Here is a 16,771-nt window from a genome sequence, read left to right on the forward strand (position 1 = left end):
CAACGCCGAACCTGTCTCTCTCGACACGTTGCCGAGCTGGGGGGTATAAGCTTCGGGGGAGGTAGGCGAGGACGAATCCGAAGCGATTTCGTCACGCAAAAGGCGAGGGATACGGTCGTGCGACTGCGAGGCGGGCGATTCGAGAGAAAGTAACGGGAAGCAATTCTTGACGAATTGCTAGGGATCTGAGAGGTGGGCAGAAAAGCTAGACGTTCATGGCAGTGTGCGGGAGGGAGGGGGGGGGAGATTGTGCGATCAACGTTGGATCTAAGGACCCCACCAAAATCTTATCAGTTTTGGCGTAAATTTGATGCCACAATTTATTATGATCCACGTACCTGGGAGATCTCTAAGAGTTATTGAGGATCATTAGTGAGTCGACTTGGAGGTTGGTGTGTCGGTCGGATCGGGTTAGGTGCGTTCGGTTCGTGGGGCGGTGGGTAAGGGAGTGAAGCACTCTTGAATCAGCGCTGGATGGATGTAATGTGAGGGTTTGGAAGAGAACAGAAATGAGGTTCGCGGAGATCGATCGGGGGAGTCTGTCACGTGAAGCTGACGTGCGATAGTCTGGTTCGATCTGGATGCGGAAAGCAGCTTATACATGTGAAGTCAGGGCTGAACAGTTGGTCAACGTTCAGTCAAGGTGTCTGGGAACACGATGAATTTGTCGTCATTTCATATGGAAGATGTAGCCTGACAATTATGCTTATCATATTGCCTCGCCAGCATAGGCAACCCCCACAAGTCCATTACTCTCTACTGCGACAATATAATCACACTACTAAGGCATGCAACATGCAACATGCAATATCGGATTAATTGGGTATTGAATACGTCAAAATAGATCACGAATGACCCGGGCAAACTCTCCCTCATCTCCTAACACACCCGATAGACCCTCACCAGTATTTTGAATCTCTCCGTCGGTTCCAACAAAGCCGCCGATAGTATCAGGACCAGTGCTGCCGGGGATGAAGTTTCCAAAAGCACCGACAGCCTCGAACAGATTGGTCAACTCATGGCTCATCTGGAGCCCATTAAGAGGACTACTGCCGAGTTCATTTCCGTGATTCGTCTGCCCATACATAGACAAATCTTCAATCGGATGTCCCGCAAGGCCGGCCATAGCCACGGCAGCACTTGAATGAGGATCGTTCGAATCGGACCCGAAAGGTCGGGCTAGGACGCCTAGCTTTTCTCCGATTTTGCGGAGGCCCTTGATTGTCTTCCATAATCGCTTGGAAACGAAGGACTTGGTACTGAACCCATTGATCAGATCGAGAGCCATGTAGAATTCATCGCGGACCTGTCGGTTGAAGTCGGCCGGTGCATGGGACACTGCAAGGAAAAGCACCGCCAATGCAGCGACGAGGAAGTAGTTGAAAGTGATCTGCTGGGTGCGGTAGATGTCGGACATTTGGTTCAGGCGGGTGAGCACTCGGACTGTGTCCTTTGCTACATCCACCACTGTTTGGGCGTGGCCCCGGTCCTCTGCGATGCTAGCAGATGAATGAAGGACGGGGCGGTAGATCAAAATTCGGAGCTGGTTCATTCGCAGATACAAGAGAACCCTGAGGCGTCTCATGCCCCTGCTTGCGGTTTCTCCGGTCTTGGGTGACTCGACAGGATAAAACTTTAATTCTTCTGGAATCTGCTTGTACCATTGCAGAATCTGATAATCCAGGTATCCAATTTCGTCCCGTCGAATGTCAGTCGCCCCCTCTGACCCTAAACCAGAATACCAGATCTTGGAGCTGATACGGTTGTAGAGAATCATGCAACGCAGGTAGGGTAGTGATGCGTCCTGTTGTGCGTCTTTGTCAGTTGAAATTGATGATAGAAAATGATTGTAACCTTACCGGTTCTGGTAGATTTGCATCGATATCCTCATCTTGGATCACAAATGGCAGACCTGTCCCTAGACTCCATCGTCGATCCAAGCTATAGACCGACCAGAATAATCGGGTGACCTCGTTCCAGTGGTCTTCATTGGGGAAGGACTTGACCAAAGCATCCCGACGATGAAGTCCCATTTCTAGACACATCCGCGCTGCCAATCCGATGACTCGATAGGCCATGGCGTCGTCGTCTGTATGGAAATGATATGTTGCCTGAGAGCAGTATTAGCAGGGTTGATAGTACACAAACATATGGAAATTACACCTACCACAATGGCAAACAACTGAATCGTCTTGATGCTATGAGGCTCCCACATCTTGCGTTCTATGACAGGTTTCACATTCAGGTAAAGCCTGTGGCCAAGATCACTTTCACCACCTCCCTCCACGACCAGCGTGGTGGCAAGAATCAATTTCAAGAGAACTGTAGCTTCATCCTGGAGTCCATCGGAGCCTGGAAGACCCCTTTGTGCAAATCCCGTTCGGGTAGCAGCCTCGATGAATGTGAACAGTAGATTAGCTTGGCTGGTCACCGTGGCAATATCCACTACAGGGTACATAATTCCAATTTCTTCCTCGTAGACTTTACAAAGGCGGACTGCCTCCTCACGTCTGATCGTCCAAAGAGGATCTTTGGAAGGATGTATAGTTGAGAGGATCTGCCCTAAATGAGGCGGCGATCCCGCTGGGGTGACATGCGCAGTGGTCAAGTCATCAGGAATTCCATCCTCTGCAGGGGTTATACCCATATTCTGCAGGCTGGATTTGGCCACATCAAAGTTGAATGCTGAACTTGTTGGGCCGTGAAAGCGTGGGTGGCGGGTTCGAGACTTTGCCGGCCCAGGTGGCATGGGTGTGAAGAGGGGTTGCGATCCATCCCTAGATAGCGGATCAAAGGAAGGTGTCTCGAATGTAGGTCTTTGGGTGCGGATATCGTTGATATCCGTGAACAGGCTGTTGACCTGGTCCTGTAAGCTGGTGATATGATCTGTCAATGACCGGTATTCACTGCGGAATGTTAGCACTGCGGAGCACACGGAATACGATCCCGAGACTTACTCCGAGTCTTTGAAGTTATTATTGCAGCAATTGGGTGCATAGCGACCTGATACAGGGGTTAGTTTGATCTTGCAAGCCGAGTGCTCCGAATGCAGAAGGGTTGAACCGGCAATTTCACATACACTCCAGATTCAAATGACCACATCGCTGACATGGAACTTGACCATTGCATTTAATCTTGCGCCGTTTGCACTCATTACTATACCCGTGTTAGATAGGCTGCCGACAAACGTCCCGAAGAAAAAAAGCAACATCATATGATGATGCATATGGTAGCAGTTCTGACCAACCGGAAAGCATAGAATCCAAGGACCGAGGGAGCGGAAAGGGATGAGTTCGCATCAGACCATATCTTACCATGCAATAGAGATGTAGCGATTCCGCTTTGTGCGCAACGGCGTTCCGTTGCCTTGTTCCGCCTTCCGCTTGTTAGAATCAGATGTTGCAATGGCCTGATCCCCGGCATCTGTCTGCGGCGGCGTCCTTTCCATATGGGGAGACTCTGAAGCCATGACCTGCCAGTGAGAGGGCGAACTGAGAAGAAACACTGGCGATGAAGTGCGGAGAAATTCCTCTGTCGCGGGGTTTCCCGTTTTCCCCGGATTCGCATTACTCATCCGATTGTCTACGCGATGATTGGTTCGTTGTATAGAGTCAAGATCGAGTATAACTCACTACTTGGATGTGGAAAGAGGCATTCAGAGCCATGAAATCCTTCAGACGTATATTAAGTTTCTTCCTAATTGGCATTGACATAGCTAAGTTCAACAGCTAACACCTAGTTCAACGAGAAATCAGGCCCTGCACGGTCGAACGCAGCCAATCCTTGCCACCAAGCAAAGACTGTAACAAATGCAGTCTTTGCTCTGGGTTCTTGTGCAAGAATCTAAGTCCTGCCAGTAGAGCCACAAGTATAGAAGCCTTCACAGCCCTCTTGACACCCTGCAGCACACGACCCCGTCGCGTGAGCTTAGCAGACCAATGCGACCACACAGGGAACGAACAACGCAGCCAATAGTGAATTTGAGTAAACCTGGAGACAACATTAGTTCACTTCACTTCCAATTCTGGAAGCTCGAAAGAAAAAGGCACTTACGGATACGTGCTTGAGTTCCACCCATCTGCCGTGATATACCAACTGGAACAGACTCCACGGCGAAACACACTCTTCTGTAACTCATCTTGCACTCGGCGAGTCCACTCCCGCTCAGCCTTCTCTTTAACCTCATACGAGCTAACCCGACCACTGAGAATGGGCTTGATAAACTGCAGTGAGTAATTCACCGCATTCTCCGTGGCGAAGATTACACTGGTATGACCCGTAGCCGTATTCGGACCAAACAGCATGAAGAAGTTCGGGAAGTTATCCATGGCGATACCCTGGTAAGCCTGTGCTCCTCCCCGTTCAGCCCAAACATCCTCCATATTCTTGTTGTCTTTGCCGATGACCTTGAGCGGGTGAAGCCATTGATTTGTCTCGAAGCCGTTTGCCATAATAATAACGTCGGCGGGGACTTCTCTCACTTCATCTGCGTCAGTTTGGTTAGGTGGATAATAGTGACCCGGACCGAGGGTTACGCTCTTTGCATGAACTCGCGTCAGAGGCTGGGTGGTCAACTCCACATTCGGGGCATTGAGACTGCGGTACCAAGTCCCGTCGATGATACGTCTCTTACAGCCGAGGCTGTAGTTTGGAGTCAGGATCTCATGGTACTCCTTTGGTGCGAGCGTGCGCATATTATCAAGGAACTTCTTCTCCATGCGTGGTCGCATAAAGCGGGTATATGCGGTGTCGCCAAATATGTCGTAGAAGTTCTTCTCAAGCATTACGAATAGCGTGGAGCGTAGGAACCTCGCAAAACCAGGAACGTAGGTCGACAGTGTCGGTGACCATGTCTCGTACAATTCAAGTTGTTTTCCAGGCAGTAGATCCGGTTGGACCCACGGCGGCGTTCGCATAATCTGGGTGATAGATCGAATCTTTGCCTCTGGCTTGGCCAACTCAGGAACAACCTGAGCGGCGCTACAACCTGCGCCAAATATGATCACGTCTTTGTTCTCGAAATCGATCTTGTCATTCCATCGGGCTGTATGCATAATTTCACCTTGGAAATTCTCGAAGCCGGGAATATCTGTCGGCAGAGTCTTCGGTTCCACCAGGCCTCCAACGCCGCTGACAACAACCTTGGCTCGGACGATCTCTGTCTTGACGTAGACACGGTGCTCACCATCCTGAGACACTAGACGGTCTCGCTCATGCTGAGCTAAATCACCAGTCCCAGGCACAAGATGCGAGATTGTCACCTCCCATTCTTCGTCCGCCTCGATCCACCGAAGCTCCTTGACGTCCGTATTAAACTGGATCTTATCCACGATCTGATATTTCTCACAGACATCGGCCATATACTGTGCAAGTTCTGCACCTGCTGGGTGCAAAGTAGACCAGTCCATCTTTGGAGCAAAAGAGAATGAATAGAAAGCCGCCGGACTGTCAAGCATTAGCACACATAGCAGTCGGTGAATACTACCAACTCACATATCGCAGGCAGCTCCCGGGTACCGATTAATCCACCATGTCCCTCCAATACCGGACTGCCTCTCAAAGATCCGGAACTGATCTGTCCCCAATACCTCTTTGAGCCGACAGCCCATGGCCACACCCGACTCGCCAGCCCCTACAATCAGAACTGGATAGTAGGTATGGGCATCTTTGCCATACGCATGGCGCTTGTGGATTCGAGCAAATGATGGCATAGTTTAGTATCAGGCAGCCAAGCAGCCCAGTAGATATAATTGGTTCGTGTGCAATATATGCACCTCGGCGGATCGACAGAGTAGACAGGTCAACTTGATATTCGAGTAACACAGCATGAACGTCCGAAGCCTTCTGAATATATGCAACGTTCAGAGTTAAAGTGTGAAAGAAACGTGCAGATGTCAGCTCTCCACGAGGGGATTCTTGGCGACCTCGGCAACGCCGACGGTTCAACGCTCAGGAGTAGATTGGCGACCAGTCTAGCTGTTTTGGACTTAATTAGTGTGCACTGGTGTATAGTGTGCAGAACGCCACTAGGGTCAGTTAAATGTCAGTCAAATGCCAGGCAAATATCAAGATCAGTCGATATCACTAGAAATTAGTAAACATCAGTAGAGTTCCAAGGTTGCCAACGTGAACCTCGGAAGCATCGAAAGCTTCCAAGCTTCGGGCTCCACCCCCAGACTTCTCCTGTCAACCGCCGGAATGAGACCAATTCCCTGGAGACTCCCACAGAGTCTCTTAGCAAGACAGACTCGCAATTTCTCCTCCCCATCCCAAGCCCTCGAAACCCTCGAAAATGCCACCCTAGAGACCTTCCAGCAGAAATGCTTCCACCCAGAAAAGCCCGCAATCCTCCCACGCGCGCAATTCCAACATCTCCCCGCACTGAAGAACTGGTTTAAACCCACCCAGCAAACAGCAAAGACCAACCACACAGTCCCCATCGCCAGCCTGAATGTGGACTATCTCCAAAAACACGGCGCGGACGCTTTCGTCCCTCTGGAGCTCACCTCATCGCCCGACTCCAACTCCCCAAGCGACGCGACAGAGACACAATCAAACACCTTCCGACAATTCCACGCTCCACTGACCCTCTTTCTGGACTGGATGCGCATGGCGGAAACAACACCGCAATCAACACGCCTCTACCTCGCGCAATGCCAACTCCTCGACCTCCCCCCGATCCTCCGAGCAGACTTTCCCACACCGGACCTGGTGTCGCGCGCCGGCAAGGGCGATGTCTACGACACAAATGTGTGGATCGGACATCCACCCACATATACCCCACTGCACCGGGATCCGAATCCGAATTTGTTTGTCCAGTTAGCTGGGGAGAAGGTGGTGCGACTGCTTGCGCCGGCGGACGGACAGGCTGTGTTTGGGGCTGTGAGGAGGCAGTTGGGGAAATCGGGAAATCGGGAGGCTGCTGCGATTCGGGGTGAGGAGATGATGCAAGGTAGGGAGAGGGTGTTGCTTGATGAGATGGTTTGGGGGAGTCCTGGTTCTGGTGGGGATGGGAATGGAGTTGGGTTTGAGGCGAGGCTTGGGGTCGGGGATGGGTTGTTTATCCCTAAGGGGTGGTGGCATAGTATCAAGGGCGTTGGGGAGGGAGTCACGGCTTCGGTGAGTTTCTACTTCGCTTTGAGGTGTGTTCGCTGATGATTTCTAGGTAAATTGGTGGTTCCGGTAGTGGGCAGGTTTTATAATGTATAATATTATAGAGTAGGAATCGAGCGACTGATATTGTATATTGTAGAAGATGCGAGGATAGAGGATTTTCACCTACGGCCATGAACGTGACCAGTCTCGAACTATGAAATGTCGAAGTGGATGCAAAGTTCCTTCTCCGCAATCTTCACTTTCCTCACACGCAATGCAGGTCTCAACAGTCTACCGCGCTCTCCTCCTCTCAGCCAATCCCTTATTCGTGCGCGCAATCTCATCCTCTCAGCAAAGCACTCGCCTCTACAGCATCCTCTTCCCACAGTGCCCAAGCTATAAAACCCACACCAGCCCAGCCTTCCAAATCCGCACCATGAGCGAATTCCCACCCTCCGACTCATCCTCCCCAGCCAACACCACAAAGACCCCACCAACCGACCAACCTCACTCCCAATCAGAGCCTACCAGAATCCCCGAACAGATGTACCTCCCAGAAAGCGCATCCGCAGACAACGTGCAAGGTTCCGACTCAGGCGGAATAAAGCTCGACATGAGCACCGGCGGAACGGAAATGAAACTAGACCACCTGGGACCGATGGTGGTCAACACCGACGGAACATTATCGCAGATCGGAAACTGGCAACAGATGAGTGAGATCGAGCAGAAGAATACACTGCGGATTATCAGCAAGCGCAACAAGTCAAGGCTGGCGGCTTTGAAGGCGAAGGAAGATGCCAGTGGAAGTGGAAACAGCCCTGAGAATGCATAGGGTGCTGGCGAGGGTGGAAATAAATCAACTTGGCTAGAAGAAAAGCTCACAGGAAGCGCGTTTAACGAGTGCAAAATCAACTGGGGATTGGCTCTAGTCGATCAGAGATAAAGATCGATCATGAGACCGTATTGCGGATCAACCTTGGAACTATTGGTAATAGATGACAGAGCTTGACGGAAGAACGATTGCGACTTATCAGAAGTGCGGACTAAGTCGCGGCTGGAGGCTTGAAGGTCGGGGATAGAGCTTTAAGAAATGAATATTGTATACTATTGACTGATCTATTTGCTGGCCAGCAGTATACGTATGCTAATGTGCAACTAGCATCAATGCTCGGAGCCCTGTTCAAAACGTCTCCAATTCATACTGGTGGAGTAGGAGAACCGTTCAACGATACCCATAGTAGGAAAGTCGATCGTACGACTCCCATACGAACTGGCTGAGAACCGAAGCAGATAGATTATCTGCGTCTCAAATCGTGAAGACACTTTTCTCAAACGGAACTGTCAAAGTCAAAGCGACAATAGAATCAAACCCATGCTAACATTCCAGGATCTCATTCAAAGATCTTGTACACCCACTTGTGAATGACAGTCCTAGTAAGCCGTCAGCAACGCATTCCATGTAAACATCAGACCATGATACTCACTTCGGCGGCTCAGTAACGAAATCCCTAGTGTACTCCTCGATTTCCACAACACCACTCAACAAATCAACTTCTTCAGGCTTGAGGAACTTGGTCTTGTGGAAGAACTTCCATCCAAAGTATAGAACGGGAAAGACGCCGATCATGGTATAAGAGAAGAGGAATGTCGGGATGGACCAGTTTCCCGGCAAGAAGACCGTGTAGCCGCCCACAAAGGCCATGATTGTTGTACAGGTGCAGGCGATGTAGGCGATGTAGGGCTGCCACCAACTTTGATAGGGTAAGGAGGATCTCTCGATGCCCTGTGCTTCGAGGGCTTTCTTGAAGCGAATATAGGTGAAAGTCACGACGGAAAAGTTGATAAGTTGGGAGGCAGTTACCTGTGAGATTCAATAAGCTGTCCGAGCCAAAAGAAAGAGAGAGAAATCAATACATACCAGATTAACAAACCAATTCAGCACAACAGCAGCACTGTTAGAAACCTGCAAGAAACTGAGCAGGGCAATGACAAGAACAATGCCAACACAGTAGACAGGCACACCACGACTCGTACACCTGGTCAGGAACTTGGGAGCCTTGCCTTCGAGCGCCAGACCATAAAGACTGCGACTGGCACAGTACATATAGCTATTACCGGCACTGAACGAAGCCGTAAGAACGACAGCATTAACAATATCTGGCAAAACGGGAATCTTCAAGCGATCCATCGAAATGACATACGGCGAAGCCGCAGCCCCAGGCTGATCATTATCAAAAGCCTCAGCCATAGTCTTATCATTGTACGGCACGAGGATACCAATACACAGCACACCCAGCACGAAGAAGGCAGTCAGACGATAGAAAACACCATTGAAGGCCTTGGGCAGAACTTTGCGAGGGTTGATAGTCTCACCCGCAGCCATGGAGACATAGTCCGGACCGGCGATGGTGAAACTGGCGGCAATGAGCGCGGACAGAACGCCCAGGAACCGGCCAGTATCGCCTGTTGAGTAGTACTCGGCGAAGGCGCCTGGCTCGTTCCAATATCTGAAGCCGAAGCGATCGCCGAGGGGGTTGCCGCCTAGCATGACGATGAAAGTGTAGAAGATCAGACCTATGCTGAGGAGGACTTTGCCGAGGGAGAGCCAGAACTCGGCTTCGCCGTACCATTTGACTGCGAAGAGGTTTAGAGCTCTGGGGGAGGCGGGAGGGGTTGTTAGCTAGGCGAAGATCTGGCACGGCCTGTGGTGCATGGCAGATGGGAGGAAAGGACGAACCCGTAGAGGACTAGAACGATGACGTTCATTGCAGCCACAGGGATGATATCTGTCCAGTATCGGACGATCAGACTGACAGCAACGATCTCGAATGGGACCAGGGCAGCTTCGAAAATGAAAAAGTTGTATCCGGCTGCGACGCCCAAGGCCTCGTCGACATAGCGACCGGCGAAGCGGATGAAGGGCGAGGAGATGGGGAGGTATGTGACCATTTCAGCCAGGCCTAGAAGGATAGTGAGTATGGGGATCTACAGATCTAGCAGGAATTGGGGAGGCAGATGGAGCGATTGGGCGATCGATGCGAGGGCATCAAAGCAATGGCGCATTTGGAATCTGGTTTGATATACGACTGGATGCATGGGAAAAGCAGCCGGCAGGAGGATGGAATGATGCAACGGGCTTTTGGGGGGTTTCGTACACACGGTGATAATGAGAATCACGCAGCTCCTAGAGAAGATTATAAGATTTGGATAGTCCCGGAAGACGTCAAGAATGGCGAATCAGGACTGTTTGGGTTCAGGGCTTTCTGACTTGTTGCAGGGGCTTAGAGCTGGTGAGTTTGGTCGATTTCTCATATACTGTTCGACATGGATATGCCTTGGTCTAACAGTTTTTTACATCCTGGAGTCTGGAGAAGGATTGATGTATATGGTTGGTAGAGCTCCCTCGGCTGTGTTTGTCTTTCTTTTCTTTTCTTTTGGGAGGTTTCTGGTTTGCTTTATGCATTGTCTTTGGCATTCTCATCGCCATACTTACTGTAAACGTGACACTCATGTTCAACGGGACAACCCAAGTCGAAGTCGAAGTCGAGAACCCCAAACAGTCAACTGAATGATGCACAGGGAATGACACTCACCATAGACTAAATCCAATGAACAAACTGGCAGGACCCGCAGTACGCAAATTGGAACCAATTTGAACGTACAGCGCCGTGCCGATTGTCCCTCCAATGCCGATCAATTGTACATGACGAGGCTTAAGCTTGCGATGGGTATGGTCATGCGACGACTTCATCGAGCCGCTCCCAACCGAAAGCGCTCGGTTATACAGCGAGTTCTTCTCAGAGACATCCGTCTTGCCTAAAAACTTGGTCGATTTCGACTCGGGATCGGCGACGCGAACAGGTTCTGCGCTCTGGATGGCAGCCGCGGTGGGCGTATGCGAGACATGCTCGTCTGAAAACATGATGTTGACACCTAGAAAGAGCAAGGCAGGTGCCTATATATGCAAGGACAGATTAGAGAGAAGAATCCAAGCAAGAAAGATTAACCGAGAGGAATGACTGGTGTGTTTTTTTTTTTTTGGCCCAGGTGAGTAGTATTTTCCTTGGAAAATCTCAAAAGCTCAATCGGCATAGTCCGAACTAGACAATCGCGGCAAATCCCACATCAAATCACACACATCCCCCGGGCCTCGTCGTGCCCCCACTTGGAGCACTTGGGGCACTAGGGGCACTTGGAGGGGCAAGGGGGTTGATTTGCCTGCACTGCATCTTGCCTCCGATCACTGTACCGGTTTGAGTTCCTGGGGCTATCGCATGCGAGAACAAGCCCTGGAGATATGCTGATGGCTGGGAAGAGGGAGCTTGAGTGTTCATGTTCACTGTGTGGAGAGGGGATGTTGCCGAGGTCCACGGAAGATGGAGACCCTCTTTATGGAGTAGGGCCACTGTTGATTGAAGTTATACACTACAGACACATAGAGAGAAGTACATGCAAACTACCCCTTCAATTACTAAATTACTCAAATCTTCAATCATTCAACGACTCAGACATCTCAAACGCCACATTCCAGCTGGAATATGTTCAGGGTTCAGTGGACAGCCCGATCCTTATCTTGGGAGTCCTTGCTTTCTGTGCTCTCATTTGAGGGCCTGCGTTCTGACTCTTTGCCCAACCAACTTGGTGGAAAGAAACTATCGTTGTCTTCAAAATAAAGGTGGTGGATCACATCAGAGTCTGTGGAGTCTCGACGTTGGCCCGGATTAGCCTGTGTGATAGGCCTGTCAGAGCTCGGATGGGGAGAGTTGGAGAACATCTGGATAGTGTTCGTTCGGGTAGATTTTGGTCAACCTGAATGGCTCCGAGTGGATCTTGAAGAGGTGGCAGGGTGTACAGTAAACCTGAAGTTGACGGACGTTGGAGTTCCTTACCAAGGTTGCCTCAGTCATCTGACCTGACTGGCATGCTTCCTTTCCATTGCTACGTCATGAGGGGATCTTCTGTTTAGGAGTCGAGTCGAGTATCTTTTAGCCTCGACTCAAACTCTATACTCTTCTTTCTTCTCTAACTAGATGGGGTAAAAAAGAGAAGGCACGTGAGGGCTAGGTCTGTATCAATACTCCTGAACAAGCAGTCGGATGCGAGGTAGAAAGTGATAACTTGACTTTGTATGAGTGGTCAGTGATATCTCGATATAGAAATGACAATTTGGAGCTATTCAAGGGAGAAACAATAGCCTGAAAGTACAGCACCTATCTGCTAGAAACCCCTCGGACGTACAGATAGTATGTCCAACGCAAATACGAAACTAACATGGGAATATGCCAGACTAAACTCAACTCAAACACAACCGACAGACATATCATCAGTCTCATAGTAACATGTAACAGACACAGAACATGGCTGGGGACTATAAACGACTCTCTTCTCCAGGGCTGTTTCCCCAATCAGGAAGCCGACAGTAAGCTGATAACCTCGGGAACCCCGCCAAACCCCAACTTCTTCTTTTCCAACAACACACAAAATGACCGAAGAGAAACAAACTAAGCGCTTCGAGCCCAAGGTGCCCGTCCAGCTGGACCCTCCAAAGGACGACCCTATTTCCGTAGAGGAATTGGCCAAATGCGACGGTATGGCATTGCCCCCTCACGATACTCCCCCCGCCACTTCACACAGCTATGATCAACAGCAACAATGCTGCCAATTCGAGTATCTTGTCAGTCGACTAAATTTGCAAACAGGTTCCGATCCTAGCCGCCCGACTTTGGTTGCTATCAAGGGTGTTGTGTTCGACGTGACCCGTAACTCGGCGTATGGACAGTCCGGACAATATCGCGGTACGTCTACACGGACAAGTCAATGCAAACCTTCGACTGACCCATATTTCTCTCCGTCTAGTCTTCGTAGGCAAGGACGCCTCCCGCGCACTCGCGTGCTCCTCTCTCAAGCCCGAAGACTGCGTTCCCGAATGGTACGACCTGGCCGACAAGGAAAAGACTACTCTGAACGAGTGGTTCACCTTCTTCAGCAAGCGGTACAACATTGTCGGCAAGGTCGAGGGTGCCAAGAACACCTAAGCGATATGAAATAGGGTTGATTTGCCATCTACGTTCTCCACACGTTGAAGGGAGTCGCATGGATCGAGTGTACGAAATATACAGATACCCAGTGCAGCGGACTCAGTCCATTAGGTTTGAAATCACAAATGCTTTTCATTTTTGGAATGGTGGTATCGCGTAGGTACAACAGATCTCTTCTCTCGGGGATAAATAATGCCTATACAGTAAAGAAATATAATCACTCAAGCCTCCTTTCATTTCCCCTTACGGGACTTGCGTTGCATGCGCTTCTTCGAGATGATGCGGTTGCGCTTGGCGATCTTGTTCTCCTCTTCGTCTTCCTTGTCGTCGTCGTCCTGTGCGCCCTTTCCACCCTTGCCATCCTTTTCCTTGCCGCGGCTGTCAGAGCGCTTCCTCTTCTTTCCGTTCTTGTCGGAGTCCTTTCCTTCGTCGGCGTCATCGAACTTCCTAGGCTTGGGCTCGCGGGACTTAGCCTGCAGCTCATTGCGGCGCTTGACGACCTGCGCGTTCTCAATGGCGAACTCGACAACAAGACGCTTCTTCTTGTCCTTGTCCTCGTTCTGCGCGGACTCAGGCACCTGCAGAGCGTGACAGTTCAACCAACGCAGACCCATGAGCGCGTGTCGGTGAGTGAAGTACTCGATGAATCCATATCCACGACTGCGACCACCGCCGGTCTTCTCCGAGACCTTGGTACCCTCGCGGGTTTCGAAGACGACCTTCGCCTGGCGCACGATACCCATCTTCTTCTGCTTGCGCAGCTGCTCGAGTTCCTTCATGGTGTCGCGGGAGCGCTGCTGCTCCTCTCTTGAGAGGGGCTGGCGAACGCCCTTCTTGACGTCCTTGGCGAAGTTGACGACGGACTCACGAGCAAGCTGCTTCAAGTCCTTGGAGTTGATGTGACGGGGAATGTTACGGATGGCGAGACGGGTAAGACTGAGGTGGAGGGCGGGGTTCTTCTTGATGAAGGTTTCACGCTGCTTGAAGCTTTCCTCGCGCATCTTGACTTCGGAGGGGGAGAGCTTCTTGTACAGGGGGGAGTTGGTGGCGATGGTACCTTCGCCAAGCAGGTACAGGCGGCGCTTGTCTGTGTCGCGGACCAGACGGCGAGATACACCCTCCTCTTCCAGCTTTGCGGCTTGGCCCTTGCTGACGGCACGGGCGACCTGGAGGACTCGGCCTTCGAGAGTGTAGCGTCCGCTGGGGTCGTTGTTCTCGTCCTGGAGGAGTGAGTGCTTCATGGCGGTGTTGGACTTTGGCTTGTCCTTGTTCGGGGCCATAACATCGTTTCCTCGGGGGCTTCGCGGATACATGTGTTTGCATCGTCGGCCTTCCAGAAGCACACGAAGCCAGTGCCGCGAGGGCGCTCGGTCTCGTGGTCCAGCACCACACGTGCATATCGTAAAGGTCCGAATTGGGCGGCGAAGTGTTCGTAGAGAGAATCGTCTGTAGCGGTGAAGGGCAGGTTTCGAAGGAAGATTGTAGAGTTATTGCGGTCGTCGTCCTTGTCTTCCGCATCTTCGTCCAATTCGTCCAACTCATCCAAGTCGTTGTCCTCCTCATCATCATCTGATCCGTCAGAGGAAGTCTCGTCGTCTGACAGCTCCTCCAAGTGACCATCGGCATCCTCCATCTCAACATCCTCCTTCTCTTCCTTGGGTTCTTCCTCCTCGTCCTCCTTCTTGTTGGTAGTCTCCCAGACCTCCTTCTCGACAGCCCAATCGACAGCCAATGTACGACCATCAATCTCCTTCCCGTTGACGTTCTGCAGCGCCTTCTCGGCGTTCTTCTTGCCGCGGAGAACAACGAAACCGAAACCGGCAAGCTTGCCGTTCTTCTTGGGAAGAGTGGCGTGCTTGACCTTTCCGAAGCTGCGGAACAAAGCGGAGAGATCCTCGGGCTCCTTGATAGTCCATGGCAAGTTGCGAACAATCAGCTTAGGCGGTGCACCTTGTCCTCTCTCCTCCTCGCGCTTCTGCTTCGACTCGAGGGAGGCAGCGGTAGGAACACTACGGCCAACCTTCTCATCAATCTCACGCTTACGGGACTCGGCGTAGTCAACACGAATAATCTTTCCATCAAACTTGGATCTGTCCAATTCCTTCAATGCGCTTTCTGCATCCTCGAGATCGGCAAATGTGACGAAACCGAAGCCCTTGGAGACCTTGGTCTTGGGATCGCTGACCACGACGGCATGCTTAATCACGTAGGACTGCGAGAAGTGTTCGGCGAGGCTCTCTGTAGTGGCCGAGGTGGGTAGTGAGCGGACGAACAGAGTCCGCCTGGCTTGAGATTGTGCTGGGACATCGGTGGCGGTTGTGGTGTCTTCAATTTTGACTTCAGCGTCTTGGGTGGTGTCTGCGCCCGAAAGACGGCGCTTCTTGTACGATTCAACCATAATGTGTGGGTTGCGACTGAACTTTTTCTTTTGGTGAAGAAGAATCAGAAAAATTGGCGGCAGAAAATTGGGAAGGCTTGACCGGGCGGTGTGGGGTCCACTGTCCGATAAGGATAGCTTTATCAACTGCCATTTACCTCGCTGCCATTACAAACCCTGTGGTTGCTGAGATGGACCCAACAGACAATAGCTTACCCTCTAGGCCTTCCGGCTCGCCTGCCCCAGGTGCAGCCAGACAGAAAGTCCAGCAGCCGAAGCCACAAGCCCTTGCGAACAGACCTGGCACTTCCGCGATCCTCGTATCAACTCGACAAAAGGGAAATCCAATCCTGACGCATATCAAGCTTCTGCCGTGGGAGTATGCCGATATTCCTGCAGATTATGTAGTTGGAACCACGACCTGCGCACTATTCCTATCCTTGAAATACCACCGCCTACACCCAGAATACATCTACTCTCGAGTCAAGCAATTAGCCGGCAAATACAACCTCCGCCTCGTCCTTGTTATGGTGGATATCCCAAACCACGAAGACAACCTCCGCGAACTATCAAAAACATCCATTATCAACAACCTGACATTAATACTATGCTGGTCTGCCCCAGAAGCCGCCCATTATCTAGAACTCTTCAAGTCCTCAGAGAACGCACAGCCCACGGCAATCCGAACTCAACAAGCGCAGTCATACAAGGAATCTCTGGTTGAGTTTGTCACAGCACCCAGAAGTATCAACAAGTCCGACGCGGCCAGTCTAATCTCCACCTTTGGAAGTCTGCAGAATGCGATCAACGCACAACCAGAGCAGATCAGCGCCGTGCCAGGATGGGGAGAGAAGAAGGTTCAGCAGTGGTGCAATGCGGTTCGAGAAGACTTTCGAGTTGAGAGTACGAAGAAATCCACTACTGCTGCTGTGCCAACTAAGCCAACTCGGCCAGCTCCGGCTCCGGCGCAGGCGCCTGCCAATGACACACCCGATCATGATATAGACGAGGATGAGGAGGAAGCGATTCTCCGAGCAGTCATGGCTGAAAGTAGGAAGACTGCTGCTGAGGCCAGGCAGTCTGGTGAGACTCGTCCGCCTGGTGTGCAACCCGAAGAGATGAGCGAAGGAATTACGGCTGCGCTTGCGAGGCTCAGAGATAATACTGGCTGAGGGTTTTATCTTTTGATCACCGAAGCGTTCCGGTATCTCAGTGGAAGCTTCGCCTTGTACTATGCTTGTTGTGCCACACATCAGCATCG

At 51.1% G+C, this 16,771-nt stretch overlaps 7 protein-coding genes across 7 annotated transcripts; 4 read left to right on the top strand and 3 right to left on the bottom strand.

Moving 5' to 3' along the window:
* Nucleotides 1-835: 835 nt before the first annotated feature.
* N7511_006590 (transcription factor domain-containing protein) lies at nt 836-5,711 on the bottom strand (the record flags this gene model as incomplete). Its single annotated transcript, XM_057128967.1, has 9 exons — nt 836-1,804; nt 1,860-2,111; nt 2,168-2,906; nt 2,958-3,003; nt 3,080-3,156; nt 3,315-3,472; nt 3,765-3,990; nt 4,054-5,445; nt 5,494-5,711. The coding sequence occupies 9 exons, from the start codon at nt 5,709-5,711 to the stop codon at nt 836-838; spliced, it is 4,077 nt and encodes a 1,358-aa protein (XP_056983523.1).
* A 487-nt stretch (nt 5,712-6,198) lies between these two features.
* N7511_006591 (putative JmjC domain protein) lies at nt 6,199-7,186 on the top strand (the record flags this gene model as incomplete). Its single annotated transcript, XM_057128968.1, has 2 exons — nt 6,199-7,119; nt 7,166-7,186. 2 exons carry the CDS (start codon nt 6,199-6,201, stop codon nt 7,184-7,186), a joined length of 942 nt encoding a protein of 313 aa, XP_056983524.1.
* Nucleotides 7,187-7,369: 183 nt separating this feature from the next.
* On the top strand, nt 7,370-7,927 carry N7511_006592 (uncharacterized protein; the record flags this gene model as incomplete). Its single annotated transcript, XM_057128969.1, has 1 exon — nt 7,370-7,927. One exon carries the CDS (start codon nt 7,370-7,372, stop codon nt 7,925-7,927), a length of 558 nt encoding a protein of 185 aa, XP_056983525.1.
* Nucleotides 7,928-8,486: 559 nt separating this feature from the next.
* On the bottom strand, nt 8,487-11,017 carry N7511_006593 (putative general amino acid permease (Agp2); the record flags this gene model as incomplete). Its single annotated transcript, XM_057128970.1, has 6 exons — nt 8,487-8,526; nt 8,580-8,956; nt 9,014-9,749; nt 9,833-10,055; nt 10,251-10,279; nt 10,689-11,017. The coding sequence occupies 6 exons, from the start codon at nt 11,015-11,017 to the stop codon at nt 8,487-8,489; spliced, it is 1,734 nt and encodes a 577-aa protein (XP_056983526.1).
* Nucleotides 11,018-12,577: 1,560 nt separating this feature from the next.
* Nucleotides 12,578-13,130, top strand: N7511_006594 (putative progesterone binding protein; the record flags this gene model as incomplete). Its single annotated transcript, XM_057128971.1, has 2 exons — nt 12,578-12,890; nt 12,952-13,130. 2 exons carry the CDS (start codon nt 12,578-12,580, stop codon nt 13,128-13,130), a joined length of 492 nt encoding a protein of 163 aa, XP_056983527.1.
* A 236-nt stretch (nt 13,131-13,366) lies between these two features.
* Nucleotides 13,367-15,531, bottom strand: N7511_006595 (mRNA-binding ribosome biosynthesis protein NOP4; the record flags this gene model as incomplete). Its single annotated transcript, XM_057128972.1, has 2 exons — nt 13,367-14,432; nt 14,477-15,531. The coding sequence occupies 2 exons, from the start codon at nt 15,529-15,531 to the stop codon at nt 13,367-13,369; spliced, it is 2,121 nt and encodes a 706-aa protein (XP_056983528.1).
* A 170-nt stretch (nt 15,532-15,701) lies between these two features.
* Nucleotides 15,702-16,682, top strand: N7511_006596 (DNA repair protein RAD10; the record flags this gene model as incomplete). The annotated part of the gene is made up of 1 exon (XM_057128973.1): nt 15,702-16,682. One exon carries the CDS (start codon nt 15,702-15,704, stop codon nt 16,680-16,682), a length of 981 nt encoding a protein of 326 aa, XP_056983529.1.
* Between the last annotated feature and the right edge of the window lie 89 nt (nt 16,683-16,771).

This window comes from Penicillium nucicola (assembly GCF_028828085.1).
Source record: "Penicillium nucicola strain IBT 29836 chromosome Unknown utg000006l, whole genome shotgun sequence".
Taxonomy (NCBI): Eukaryota; Fungi; Ascomycota; class Eurotiomycetes; order Eurotiales; family Aspergillaceae; genus Penicillium; species Penicillium nucicola.